Genomic DNA, 13,531 nt, shown 5'->3' on the forward strand with positions numbered 1-13,531 from the left:
GCAGGTTCTAGTTCCTTCAATATGAAAATGGTTATTAATTCTTGAGATTTCCAATTAATTAGGTTTTAGATTTTCTTTATATTGTAGTAGAAGGCTATACTAATAAATTAAGTTTGGCCTCTTTTTATAGCTTTCTGAAAAGGATATGAGCATGCTTGAGGAAAGGATTAAACGGTCAGCAAAGAGGCCTTCTGCTGCACCAATAAAACAGATAGAAGAGAAACCTCAGCGCACACAGAGCATAAGCTCCAACGCCAACATGCTGCGCAAGGGACCAGCTGAGGACATGTCCTCCAAACTCAAGTATGTAGATGGAGATAGTTTTCTCAGAGCATCTCTGTGGACTTTGCCTTGTGTGCTCAGAGCTTATCCTGAAACATAATCTTGAGTTCTTGTAGCCATTATCATGCATGGCAGTGTGTCTGGGTAAATGTCTTGTAACAAATGTTTAATCCTTCACTTTTCATTGTCTTTGTCTTTGTCACAAAACCACTTCTAAATAGTCTTGTGCCTTCTTTCACTGCTTTTCCGTGGACAGAATTATGTATCGCACTTATAGGATGTAAGTACTGCCTGCTAATTTCTCATTAGCAGGGATCTTATATCTTCCTAACTTCTGACTTGGATTCATCCCCTCTGGAGGGTGATTGGCTTAAGAGTTTATAACCAGAGTATAGGGGGTTCATAAGTGACCCACAAATCCAGCCTTCCATGAAAGTCCACTGGCCAGCAGGAGTGGCAGCTTAGAGACTCAAAATACTGCCTTTTTAGCAAGACAGCTGTGTTTTGGGGTGTATCATGAGTATTTTTTGACCAATTTGAATTTGGAAACTTTGAATATCTATTACTTGAATATAATTCTGGCCCTAACCAGTCACTAGTGAATTAAAAGAAGTGACTGACTGTCTCTCAAAGTATAAAGTGTACTGAACACTGTATGGAATGATGCTTATGATTAGAAAAACTTAAACACTGGTTAATTTGGTAGAAAAAAACAGCCAGTCCAGATTTTTCTTAAATTTTTGCCAGAAGTAGTGAGTTTTGAGTCAATATAAGTTCATTTTATTCTTTTCTGCCCCTTTTGTACAAGGTTTGTTGGCTTTAGTGAAGCTGAAAGAATACTTATAACTTAGCAGGTACTGTAAGTAGAAAGTAAAGTTATCTGTTCTCAGGATATTCATGAACCAGTGTTGTTGCCCATTGAAGGCACTACTTAGACTCAAAAACTTAAATCATTCAGGGGGGCTGAAACCAGAAGTTGAACATCTGTCTTGAAGCTTTGGGGCAACTGGCAGTGCTACTCTTGCCCGTTGGTTAAGAAGTCTCTTTAGTTCAAGAGTCTCCTTTTGCTTCCTTAGCCAAGCTCGAAGCATGAGCGGGCATCCTGAGGCAGCCCAGATGGTACGCCGAGAATTCCAGCTAGATCTCGATGAGATTGAGAATGACAATGGCACAGTCCAATGTGAAATGCCAGAACTTGTGCAGCACAAACTGGATGACATTTTTGAACCGGTCCTTATTCCTGAACCCAAGTAAGTTAACCTCTTTCATGTAGGATAAGCAGTTCATGAGTGCATGTGTGAAAAGAGCTCTCTATGCAATTATAACTTTTTAGAACTAATTACTACCTGGCTGATAGCAGGGGGGTTTTTTTGTTGTTTTTTTAAATATATTTTATTGATTTTTTTTTACAGAGAGGAAGGGAGAGGGACAGAGTTAGAAACATCGATGAGAGAGAAACATCGATCAGCTGCCTCCTGCACACCTCCGACTGGGGATGTGCCCGCAACCAAGGTACATGCCCCTGACCGGAATCGAACTTGGGACTCTCGATTTCACAGGCCGACGCTCTATCCACTGAGCCAAACCGGCCAGGGCTGATAGCAGTTTTTTACTAAGACCTGGATGTAGTGGCGAATTACATAATTCCAACTCACTGGGATCTCTTACAATAAAGATTGAACTTTTCCCTTTGTTCTGCTCTCTAGGATCCGGGCTGTTTCTCCACACTTTGATGATATGCACAGTAACACAGCATCCACAATCAATTTCATTATCTCCCAAGTAGCCAGTGGTGACATCAACACAAGCATCCAAGCTCTAACACAGGTAATGGGGGTGTTACTCATGACAGTAATTCCACTGGTGGATATAAAAGCTATAGGAGTGATGGTTGCGTACAGGTTGCAGTATTAAAGGAGGCAGGCAGCATTCAGTACCGTGCTGATGAAAAAAGTGCACAGGGATCACTCAAGTCATCACTTGCTTCACAGGATGCATCTCTTTCAGAGCCTTACTCTGTATAATTGCATTCATTCACCAGAGACTGGAGATGAAGTGAGTAAGTAGGGTCCAACTTCAGGGAGACTTACTTAGATTTTAATGGACAGAGGCAAATAAGTAAACAAGAGATTATCAGACAATAACTACTATAAATATAACTCAGATGGGGTGAGTGGAGAAAGGAACTAGGTAGTTACTTAGATTGATCGTCAGGGGTCCAAACAGAAAGGACAGCTACTACAAAATTCTAGGGTGGGAATGAACATGGCATGTTCAGGGAAACAATACAAGGCCCATGTGTCCAGAGCCTAGTGGGCAAGAGGAGAATGGTACAGAATGAGACCCGGTTATGTAGAGTTTTAAAAGCCTCAGGGTAAGTTGTTTGGAATCTATTTTGAGATGGAAACAATCAGAAAATTTCAAATAAGCTACTTTTTTTTTTTTTAATTATTCTCTTCTTTCTCTACTTTCCTTCTCTAACAGTTCAGTTCTAAAGCCAATAGGTGGATAGAGCAAGGTAGGCATCTACCATGTGGCAAGGGAGTGCAAGTGGAGCCATAGTGACCCAGGTTAATGATCTTAGAGCCCAAGCCTTGTGAGGAGGGGCGATGCAAAGCTAGGAGTCAGAGCCCAAGCAGGATGAAGAGGATGTCCACGCAGGCAGAGTGAGGAAGACCTCCACGTGTGTGAGAGGGAAGCAGGGCCGTGTGTGGGTGGCTCAGAATGGGGAGTTAGAGCCAAAGCAGAAGTGAGCATTTGCATGGGAAGAGCTGGTGGCAGAGATAGGGGATTGATTACATACAAAGGGATTGGTCAAAGAAATAAGGAAAATAGGAGCCAAGTTTCCTACTGTCATAGAACAATAATACAAATATGGGAGGGAAGCAAATAGAATGAATTCTGGTACTGGACCAGAAATAGATGCATCATATGAACTCATGGTTTTCAATATGTAGATTTAGAAATATCAATTTAAATATAAGTATGTGGGTATGTATGTGGTATGAATGTATGTTATAGATAATATACATAAATTCGCTAGCTCTTGCCACAGAGAGGACCAGAGAACAGCAACACCCCTGCAGCAACAAGCATCCCCAAGTTTTGTCTTCTAAATACCATTTTTTACTAAAAGGAATGAGGGCTTTTTGGTGAATGGCTGATTCCAGGGCTATATCAGGGAAAATAGAAGATGATCCTGAAACAATTCATACCAAACCGTAGGATGGGAAGGATGAGCTCAGAGAATGATAGGCATATGTTACCAGTCAGTACCCAGAGGCCAACTGGAACAAACTCTCTGTTTGAACAAGGACAGTTTCAGCATCAAAATAAATAAAGATAGTGACGACTTATAACCCAACAAACTGAATAAAATTCAGTAAATTTATTAGATTCAATAAAATTTAACAAAATAGGAAACTTGCCCTGGCTGGGTAGCTCAGTTGGTTAAAGCGTTGTCCCAATACACCAAGGTTGCGGGTTTGATTCCCAGCCAGCACACATACAAGAAGGAACCAGTGAATGCATAAATAGGTGGAACAACAAATCGATGTTCTCTCTCCCTCTCTCTCTTTCTGCCCCTTTCCTCCTTCCTCTCTCTCAAATCAGTCAATCAAATAAAATAGGAAACCACAAATCCATTCACATATTAAAAATTTGAAGAGAAATGGGATATTTATATAGTTTAATAGTACCTCCCCATAAGCTTGAGTGATGTGGCTCAGTAGTTGAGCATTGACCCATGAACCAAGAGGTCACCAGTTCCATTCCCAGTCAGGGTACATGCCCAGGTTGCAGGCTCAATCCCCAGTAGAGGGCATGCAGGAGGCAGCTGACTGATGTTTTTATCTCTCTGTCCCGCTCCCTTTCTCTCTAAAAATGAATAAAAACTTTTTTTTTTTTAAGAAAACTACAGGCATATCAGAGCTTTTGTGGGATTAGTTGTAGACTACTGCAATAAAGTGAATATCACAATAAAGCGAGTCATAATCTTTTTGCTTGTAGAGGGTCTTGCCTTTGTGAAGCACAGTAAAGCAAACCACAATAAAACAAGGTATGCATATATTTCTGTTGACTGTTGATATTTCTATTTCTCCCTCTCCCTCTCTAAAATCAGTAAAAAAAAATACATTTTTTAAATTTTTTTTTTTAATGATGAGAGAGAATCATTGATTGGCTGCCTCCTGCACACCCCACACTAGGGATCAAGCCTGCAACCTGGGCATGTGCCCTGACCAGGAATCTAACTATGACCTCCTGGTCCATGCTCAACCACTGAGCCACGCCGGCTGGGCAAAGATAGTATTTTTATAGTATCTGTGTTGAAGCAGTATTATTGAAAAGTCCTAGTTATATAAAATTATATGTGCTTGGAGGTATACATGGATAAAGAGATAAATGAAAGTAGTACCAGTGGCTTCATCAACACCAAGAGGAACCATTCGCATTGTAGTCTGTAGTATAAGTGCCCCACCCCCTATCCTGGAGTTGTGCAGTTTCTTAGCCCTACATGAAAGGATGGTCACTGAAGATTGACATGATTGTCTCAGGGTGTTATTTATGTAATCACAAAAATAAAGATCTTTTAAAGTAGTGAATAGGAAATACATGTTTTTCCCATAGTAACATTTTGCCATTAGTGACAATTACTAATCACACCAAAAAGAACACTGGCTCAAGATTTGGGAAACCTGAGTTTTGAGTTTGAACTAAATAGTCTAATCTTTCTGAACCTCACTTTTCTCACCTCATAAATGGAGATCTTACTCTCAGCCTGCTACCTCTCAGGGCTATCGGGATGATTAAATTAGATAATGGGTATAAAAACACTCTAATAAATTAGAGATTTAAACAGGGATTATTCCCTGAGCTAGACATGGAGACTCAGAGTAGGAGCTACAACTAATTCACCTAACAGTATCTTGCTCAGTAAGTATTCCTTGAATGATTGAATCCCTAAGGACTCATTGATATGTAAAGCGATTGGGTTCTTTTCAACATAAGATACTAGACGTGCTTTGCTAATATTACAGAGTTATCTCTTGTAGTATCTTTCTGCTACTCAGAAATTTGAAGCTTGGAAAATACATCTTGGATTTTTGTTATCAGATCGATGAGGTCCTGAGACAGGAAGACAAAGCCGAAGCTATGTCTGGCCACATTGATCAGTTTCTTATAGCCACGTTCATGCAGTTAAGACTCATCTACAACACACATATGGCAGATGAGAAATTGGAGAAGGATGAGATCATCAAGTTGTATAGCTGTATCATTGGCAACATGATTTCGGTAAGGGCACCTCTGCAGATCCTGAGCTTCCCTTTAAGTCCCTCACTCCACCTGAGTTGGTACAGATGTTTCAGTGAGTCCTGTGTCACTTATAGAAATGTACACTTCAGCTTACCTTATTGTTGGGTGTTGACGACACTTCAACTGACCTTGTTAGGATACAAAGTAAAATGCTTACATACTACCTAGAATTCTGCTTCCTGCCAGTTTCTTCATCAGGCATGTAGGCCCTGGCTGGCATTTTACATATATCTGCTCACATTAAAAATACTTCTATAATAGGAATGAAGCACACCAGTTAATTACAGCTATTATTCGACAGGGGGAGGGGGAGTGGTGGTATTTTTCCCTAATACTCTGAATTTTTAAGAATACGATAGAATCATTTACTAGAACAGCCACCCATGTTTCTCCTCCTTGCCATGTATATTGAGTTTCATGCCTATAACAGTTATGATTGGATAGCTCTTTCAGATAGAGAGCCTAGCCCGGGAGGCCTCCACTGGAGTGCTGAAAGACCTGATGCATGGCCTCATCACCTTAATGCTGGATTCTCGAATTGAAGATCTGGAGGAAGGACAACAGGTGATCCGCTCCGTGAATCTCTTGGTGGTGAAGGTTTTGGAGAAGTCGGACCAGACCAACATCCTGAGGTATAGAGTTCTCTCAGCATTACAGCCTAGAACAGCCCCTCTTTTGTCTGCCCATAGAAAACAGAAGGCACTGGATCAGTTGTAACTTTAGGTTTGCCTGATAAATTAATTTATTACTCTTTCCTCAAGAATCAAAGGTATTCCAACCTGAGACAGCAGCTATAACTAATAACTCAGTAAAGAACTACAGTAAGCCAGTGAGTAGCAGTGAGTTTTCTAGACTAGGGCTGTGAAGTGTGTCAGTTACCACTCTTTTATGTACATTTCTCTCTCAGCAAATAGTGACAAAAATATTGACAAGCTTTACCAAGTAGTAATTTATAAAACTTAAATGATTGATGTCCATTTTCTTACCATTAATAACTGAATGTTGAATTATTTGATCCATGAGCTCTGTTTATTAGATGGGTAGAGAATATTTACACTTGGCCTTTCAATTACTAATTTATTTATAATGCAAATTTCAAACTTATTAATGCTGTTTTGTTGGGGTTTTTTTCCTAGTGCTCTACTTGTTTTGCTTCAAGACAGCCTGCTAGCAACAGCCAGTTCTCCCAAATTCTCAGAGCTTGTTATGAAGGTGAAGTTGAAATAATTTGGTCTCTTTCAAAGATGCAAAACTTTATTAAAGTGTGGGGAAAGAAGAGTTGGAACTAAGACATAGACTCAAATCGACCAAGACACACCTGAAAAATACAGTTGGTCTTTATTTTCCCTTCCTACACCCTAGCTCAGGCCTAAATCATTCCTGGCCTCAAACAGTGAAAAGGAAGAACTATTTTGTAAATATCCCACCAATTCTTCTAGAATCAAAAGAAGTTTCATTTATTTTGGGGGGAAAGATAACTATAGCCCAATAAATATTTTGGTCTCTTTAATGGAAGAACTCCAAATGTACATATCTATAACATTATAATACTATTGTTACACTGTAATAGTGTAAAATATTTGTCTCCTTGGGTTAGATTTTGGTAAGCAATGTGAACTACCCTACTAGTACTCTCAGGTACCAAGCAAACTCAAGACAATTTCCACATGTTCTTATTATTTAAGGCCCTATCTCTAGGTCTAGGAAGTGGGAAGGAGAAGTATCTGAGATGATTAGATGGATGATTTGTTACACTCTAGCTAGTGACATGGTTGAAGTAAGTAAAATTTTTCATTTTTAGCAGCCACACTTGAAAGATCTGAGTGCCACATTTATATCCCTGACATTTTTAGAAGTGATCCCAGAGCTTAAGGAAGATGAATGGTGACAAATTATCCTCATTCTTCAGTCACTCCCTCTAACTTTTGTTCCTTTTTCCAATAGTGTCTCTGGAGAATGGTTCGGCTGTTGCCTGATACCATCAATAGCATTAATCTGGACAGAATTCTTCTGGATATACACATTTTCATGAAGGTCTTCCCCAAAGAGAAACTGAAGCAGTGCAAAAGTGAATTTCCCATAAGAACCCTAAAGACACTGCTGCACACTTTATGCAAATTAAAAGGGCCCAAGGTGAGTGAGAATAGCAACCAATCTCTGAGGGCATTTGGGAGAACATCGTGGAAAGAGCATTGCTGCTATTTGAATGTGCTCATGTCTCCTTCAGATCCTAGACCACCTGACCATGATTGATAACAAGAACGAGTCTGAGCTGGAGGCCCACCTCTGCCGGATGATGAAGCACAGTATGGACCAGTCAGGGAGCAAGTCAGATAAGGAAACAGAAAAGGGAGCATCTCGAATCGTGAGTGGCCTGACTTGAAAGGTTGAGGGAAGTGAGGTTGTCTGGAAGTAATCTTGTCAAAGGCGTGGGGATTGGTCGTCACTCTTCTGCTGTGGTGCTATAACCATTTCCACCTTGAAAATTTCAAATATAAACTATTTATTTGTTGGTCCCTAAGAAAGTTTCTTTGTGCCTAAGGCATTATCACCAGATAAATCCACTGTGAACTCTATTTAGGGAGGACTGAGCCAGATACTTTCTCTTCAAGTTTAGTTGAAAACCTGAGACTAGAGGCTTTCAGTAATCCGGAGTGTCATTGGGTCTGCTGCAGACCCTGCAGCACTGGTGTTTCTGTCATCTGCAGGAGCAAACCAGAAAGTCTGGATTTTGAGCTATTTTCAGTTCTTATCCAATCTTTGGTTCCTAATTAATAACTCAAGTCTAACCAACCAATCTTCCCTTATGTCTTTCAACTTTTCAGGATGAAAAATCATCAAAGGCCAAAGTGAATGATTTCTTAGCTGAGATTTTTAAGAAGATTGGCTCTAAAGAGAATACTAAAGAGGTGAGAGGGAAAAGATTGAGCCAGATGGGGATCTGTGTTATGGAAAAGTGTCACTAACATCCACCCCACCTCTTTCTTTTTCTCGTTAACCAGGGCTTAGCAGAGTTATATGAATATAAGAAGAAATATTCAGATGCCGACATTGAACCGTTTCTGAAAAATTCCTCACAGTTCTTCCAGAGCTATGTTGAGAGAGGCCTTCGGGTGATTGAGATGGAGAGGGAGGGCAAAGGCCGTATTCCCAGTTCAACAGGTATGGTTTCCTCTAGGAGCTCCAGGAATAAGTTCAAATTAGCTCCCAGCTCAGGAACTGGGGGTTTGATTTGTTTAAATGTATAATCATGCACCTCAGTACTTAATGGTCATCAGTAACATTCACATTGCTCCAGACAGTCAACTCTGTCACCTACCTTGACTCATCATCAGTGTTTGACAGTGGCATCTCCCTGCCCTTGAAACAGTTTCTTCTCTGGGCTTTGTACTCTCTTGGTTTCCACCCACCTTGCTGGCTGTTCCTCCTGGACCTGATTCTTCCTGTCCCTGATCTCTGTGTTGGAGTCCCCCGGAGTTCAGTCCATGATCGATCATCTCTTCTTTCTTACTCTCACTTCCTTAACTAATCCATCTACTTTCATCACTTTATTTTTTTTTTTTGGGGGGGGGGGTTGTTTGTTTATTTGTTTTACCATAACAATGCAATTCAGTTCTCTGGTGGAGAGTATGTAGAATCTTAGAATAGGACAAGTCTGCTGTGGTCTAACCCCAGCAGGTCCAGGGGTCCCCAAAGGTGTGGACGGAGTCGGCGAAGAAGGAATGACACGGAGACAGCATTCAGTTGATCAGCAGCCTAGCCAGGATCGCTAGCCAGGATCTCCAGCCAAGTTCTGGTTAGGATCTCCAGCCAGGTTCTGTGTCCATGTTCTCTTGCTAGGTTCTCCAGCCAGGTTCGGTCGCCAGGTTCTGTAGCCGGGTTCTTCAGCCGGGTTCTGTCTAGGTTCTCCAGGTTCTCCAGCCAGGTTCGGTCCAGGTTCTCCAGCCAGGTTCAGTCACCAGGTTCTAGTCAGGTTCTCTTGCCATGTTCTATCCAGGTTCTGTAGCCAGGTTCTGTCTCTAGGTTTCTGTCTCTAGGTTCTGTGGCCAGTTTCTGTCTAGGATCTTTTGCCATGTTCTCTCCAGCGAAGTTCTTCTGTCTCTAGGTTCTGTTTAGGTTCTGTGTCTAGGTTCTGTTTTCTACTTTCATCACTTTAAATAGCATTTTTATATGCCAGCAAGACCCAATTTTTTTTTTAATATATTTTATTGATTTTTTTACAGAGAGGAAGGGAGAGGGATAGAGAGTTAGAAACATCAATGAGAGAGAAACATCGATCAGCTGCCTCCTGCACACCCCCCACTGGAGATGTGCCCGCCATCAAGGTACATGCCCTTGACCGGAATTGAACCTGGGACCTTTCAGTCCGCAGGCCAACGCTCTATCCACTGAGCCAAACCAGTCAGGGCAAAGACCCAATTTGTTTGGTGTCAAGCTCAGACCTCCTTCCTGATCTTGACTGATATATATACATACTACATGACATCTCTGTTTGGGGTTTCTAGCTCCTGCTGTTCCCTCAAACCTGCTTCATTTGCATTCTTCTCCCTCTCAGCTGATGGCACCCTTGTCCTAATTTACTCAGACTCACAGCTTGAGTCTTCTCTTCCTCTCTGTCAGGAGATCCTTTGGCTTTACCTGCAAACTGTATGCAGAATCCACCCACACTTCCCATCACCTTCATTGCTGCTGCCCTGGTCTGGATTGGAACACTCTCCTTCCTAATTTCCCGCTTCCACTCTCGTCTCCCTATATTATTTCCACACATAGCATCAAAAAGAAGTTTCTCAAACATTTTCCAAAGGCTCTCCCTTTCATTCAGCAAAGGCAAAAAGCCCTATGAAGTCCTGCATTATATGGCCCCCTGATACCTCTAGAACCTCATCACCTGCTATTTCCCCTGACTTTCATTCCACTCTAGCCCTACCAGCACCCTTGCTGTTTCTTGAACACACCAGACACACGCCTTCTTAGGGCCTTTGCTCTGCCTGCTGCTTATGCATACATTGCTCTTTCCCAAGACAGCCTATGGCCAGCCCTTTCCTCCTTAAGGTCTTCGTTCAAATACCACTAGCTCAGTGAGCCCTTATTTACAACTTGCAACCTACCCCTCACCCTCCATAGCACTCAACCACCTCTAACATGCCATACAGTGTGGTACTTGTTAGGTTAATTGGTGTTTATCTGACTGCTAGAATTGAAAATCCACAAGGGTAAAGATTGTTTTGTTACTGGACATAGTAAACACTCAGTACATATTTGTTGAATAATATGAATAAATGCTTATCCCAATGTTAAGCTGAAATATACTGTTCCCACAGTAAAAAAAAAAAAAAAAAAAGCCAGTATCTGAGAATTACTGCTCACAGGATCTATAGACAAAAGGAAGACTTACGAGGTATCAGTTCACAGAAAATAGCTGTCAAAAGCCTTAAACGCAAGAAAAACCCATCTGCAAGAGTTTCCTCTCACCATGCAGAGTAGAACTCGCACATTTGTCCTGCATTTGGTTCTCTCCGAGTTCAGGGAACTGTACCTACTCTTATGTTTTAGAATCTGTTTGCCTATAAAACTGTTCCTTTTGTGGGTTTCAGATTCCACTTGTGTTCTCTCTCACCGGTGTCTTGCCAAGCTGAAGCTTCAATTGTGTTTGTTCTTTTGCATCGTTTTTATTGTTTTTAACACCTTAAAGAGTTTATTTCTTGAATCATAGCAGAACATCTAACAGAATTCTGCTGATGTTCAACGTTTAATTGACGCTTTTGGCCTAAACAGCATATTTGCAACATAAGCATGTGACCTCACTGATTACTGAATGCTTTCAAAATGCCTTAGTGTTTGAACATCCATTATTGCTGGCTTTTCTCTTATTCTTCATTCATTTTCACCCTCTCAGTGTTCTCATCTGTACATCAAAGGTTTCCTTTTTCCCTAGAGTGACCTGTTTTACTTTCCTGTTGACAATAAGGAGGTGTATCCTCCCAGTACTTGACCATTTAGCTTATGTCATGCATTTTCATTGATATCAAGTGGGTCATTTTAATGTCCGCATGTTGTGATTGTTTCTTCAGGAACAGACACGGTGGCGGATTTTTTGGTTTTGGTTTTCCCTCTCCTACCAGAGTATTGGTTTCAGTGCTGGGAATTCCCATCCTATCTCCTACCCCTTCTCTGGGTGTTTGTTGGACACCTCAGTTTCGATGCTTTTCCATGCATATACTGTAACCCTGAGCTTCTTGCTGTGCACCCAGTTTGAATAAGAGCTCTCCTCTTGTGTCCCATGGTCTGAACCTGGTCTAAGTCTTCCAAACATTTAAAGTCTTTTGCTTCTTTAGTTGGGCACTGGCCATATACTCAGGAGTAGCTTAGGTTTTCTGGGTTGCCCAGGGCAGCTGTGGGCTTACAGGCTTACAGCCCTGCATAGCCCAGGATGTAGATGGCCCAGCTTACATCCACTCCTCTGCATCAGCTCTTGGGAATTCTCACTAAGCTTATCCTGTATATTTCTGAGCACCTTTATGTTCAACTCCGGGAGGATTCCAGTGCATTTTTTAGTCATGAAGTACCATGGCAATCTCCAGGCCCCAAATCATTCCCTTTGGTGGCAGATTAACGAGGGTAGCCTAAAAGTGGGGGGTACGTATATCTGAATATTCTTTCTACATTTCCTCTCTAGGCATCTCCTCTCAGGTGGAGGTTACATGTGTGCCTGCTCCCACAAGCACAGTGTCTTCCATCGGTAACACAAATGGAGAAGAGGTGGGACCTTCTGTCTACCTGGAAAGGCTAAAAATCCTCCGACAGCGATGTGGCCTGGACAATACAAAGGTACTGCTCCTTTCCTTTTATGTGGGCCAGGGAGATAGTGACAAGCAGGGCAGGCACAGGTTTTCCCAGAGAAGCGACCCAGTCTTGGTATATGTTGTTCCAGGGCCACCTCTTGCCCTTAGACAATGACTCTTCTTCTCTCAACAGCAAGAAGACCGACCTCCGTTGACCTCTTTGCTCTCCAAACCAGCCGTTCCTACCGTTGCCTCTTCCACAGACATGCTGCACAGCAAACTCTCTCAGCTCCGGGAGTCCCGGGAGCAGCACCAGCATTCAGACCTGGATTCTAACCAGTCTCACTCTTCAGGAACCATGACCACATCCTCCTCCTCCACAGCTAACATTGATGACTTGAAAAAAAGACTGGAAAGAATAAAGAGCAGTCGCAAATGAAGCTGCCCCCCTCCTGGCACCCTGCAGCTTTAGTTTACTAAACTAGAGTCCTCATAGTTTACAGTGGCCTCAGCGGGCCTAGTGTACACGAACCGGTTGTTTGTATCAGCCGTGGGTCTGGGGAGGAGTCGTGGCACAAATACCTGTACATACTCTGCTTCTCCATCAGCACCTGCCTCTCCAGAGGACTGTATTAGTTTAGTGTACAGACCTGTAAACAGCGGCCCTCCACTCAGCTCAGACTGGTTCCCGTAGCCTTTTTCTTTTTAATTGCTCATTTGTAAAGTTGTCCTAATCTTTCCTAGCTTTTAACTATTAGGAATTCTTTAATAGTTTCCCTTTGAGTTTGTGAACTCTTCTCCCTGTAGCCCTGAAGGGTTACTGTATTCTGTATGAATGCATGGCATGATACAACTAATTTAAAAGTCTTTTATAAATAAAGTTTGCATTAACTATACCTGCTCCCAAGATGCTCCATATCTGGGCATGTTGGGCACCTCTCACCTGTTCTAGAGACCAGGTGGATAGTCAGCCAGTTAGAGAAAGATTAAAACTTGCCTAAGGAGCACCACCTTTCCTTGGCTCCCAGACGAGGCACTGCCTTTTGCTTTTTTGGAACAGGAGGAACTCACCTTTCCTGCTTTCCACAAGCAGCTCCTAGGGAAGCAAAGGAATCTCATTCTCTCTTTGAGGCTTGGTCATGGCTTCCCTCCCA

General features: G+C 42.0%; 1 protein-coding gene across 5 annotated transcripts in view; it reads left to right on the forward strand.

The window, feature by feature from the left end:
* CKAP5 (cytoskeleton associated protein 5) overlaps positions 1 to 13,273 on the forward strand; it is a 90,929-nt gene extending 77,656 nt beyond the window's left edge. For 4 of the 5 annotated variants that reach the window (XM_036326010.1, XM_036326007.1, XM_036326008.1 and 1 more), the window contains 12 exons: positions 131 to 303; positions 1,359 to 1,532; positions 1,989 to 2,109; positions 5,395 to 5,574; positions 6,040 to 6,227; positions 6,732 to 6,807; positions 7,540 to 7,728; positions 7,823 to 7,960; positions 8,421 to 8,504; positions 8,598 to 8,757; positions 12,272 to 12,423; positions 12,571 to 13,273. In XM_036326010.1, coding sequence (XP_036181903.1) covers positions 131 to 303; positions 1,359 to 1,532; positions 1,989 to 2,109; positions 5,395 to 5,574; positions 6,040 to 6,227; positions 6,732 to 6,807; positions 7,540 to 7,728; positions 7,823 to 7,960; positions 8,421 to 8,504; positions 8,598 to 8,757; positions 12,272 to 12,423; positions 12,571 to 12,816 — 1,881 coding nt within the window. In that variant the 3' untranslated portion in view covers positions 12,817 to 13,273. The remainder of the gene's footprint in view (positions 1 to 130; positions 304 to 1,358; positions 1,533 to 1,988; positions 2,110 to 5,394; positions 5,575 to 6,039; positions 6,228 to 6,731; positions 6,808 to 7,539; positions 7,729 to 7,822; positions 7,961 to 8,420; positions 8,505 to 8,597; positions 8,758 to 12,271; positions 12,424 to 12,570) is intronic. The other variant, XM_036326009.1, reaches the window with a different exon arrangement.
* The last annotated feature ends 258 nt before the right edge of the window (positions 13,274 to 13,531 follow it).

The sequence above is a fragment of the Myotis myotis genome, unplaced genomic scaffold (genome assembly GCF_014108235.1).
Source record: "Myotis myotis isolate mMyoMyo1 unplaced genomic scaffold, mMyoMyo1.p scaffold_m19_p_10, whole genome shotgun sequence".
NCBI classification, from domain to species: Eukaryota; Metazoa; Chordata; class Mammalia; order Chiroptera; family Vespertilionidae; genus Myotis; species Myotis myotis.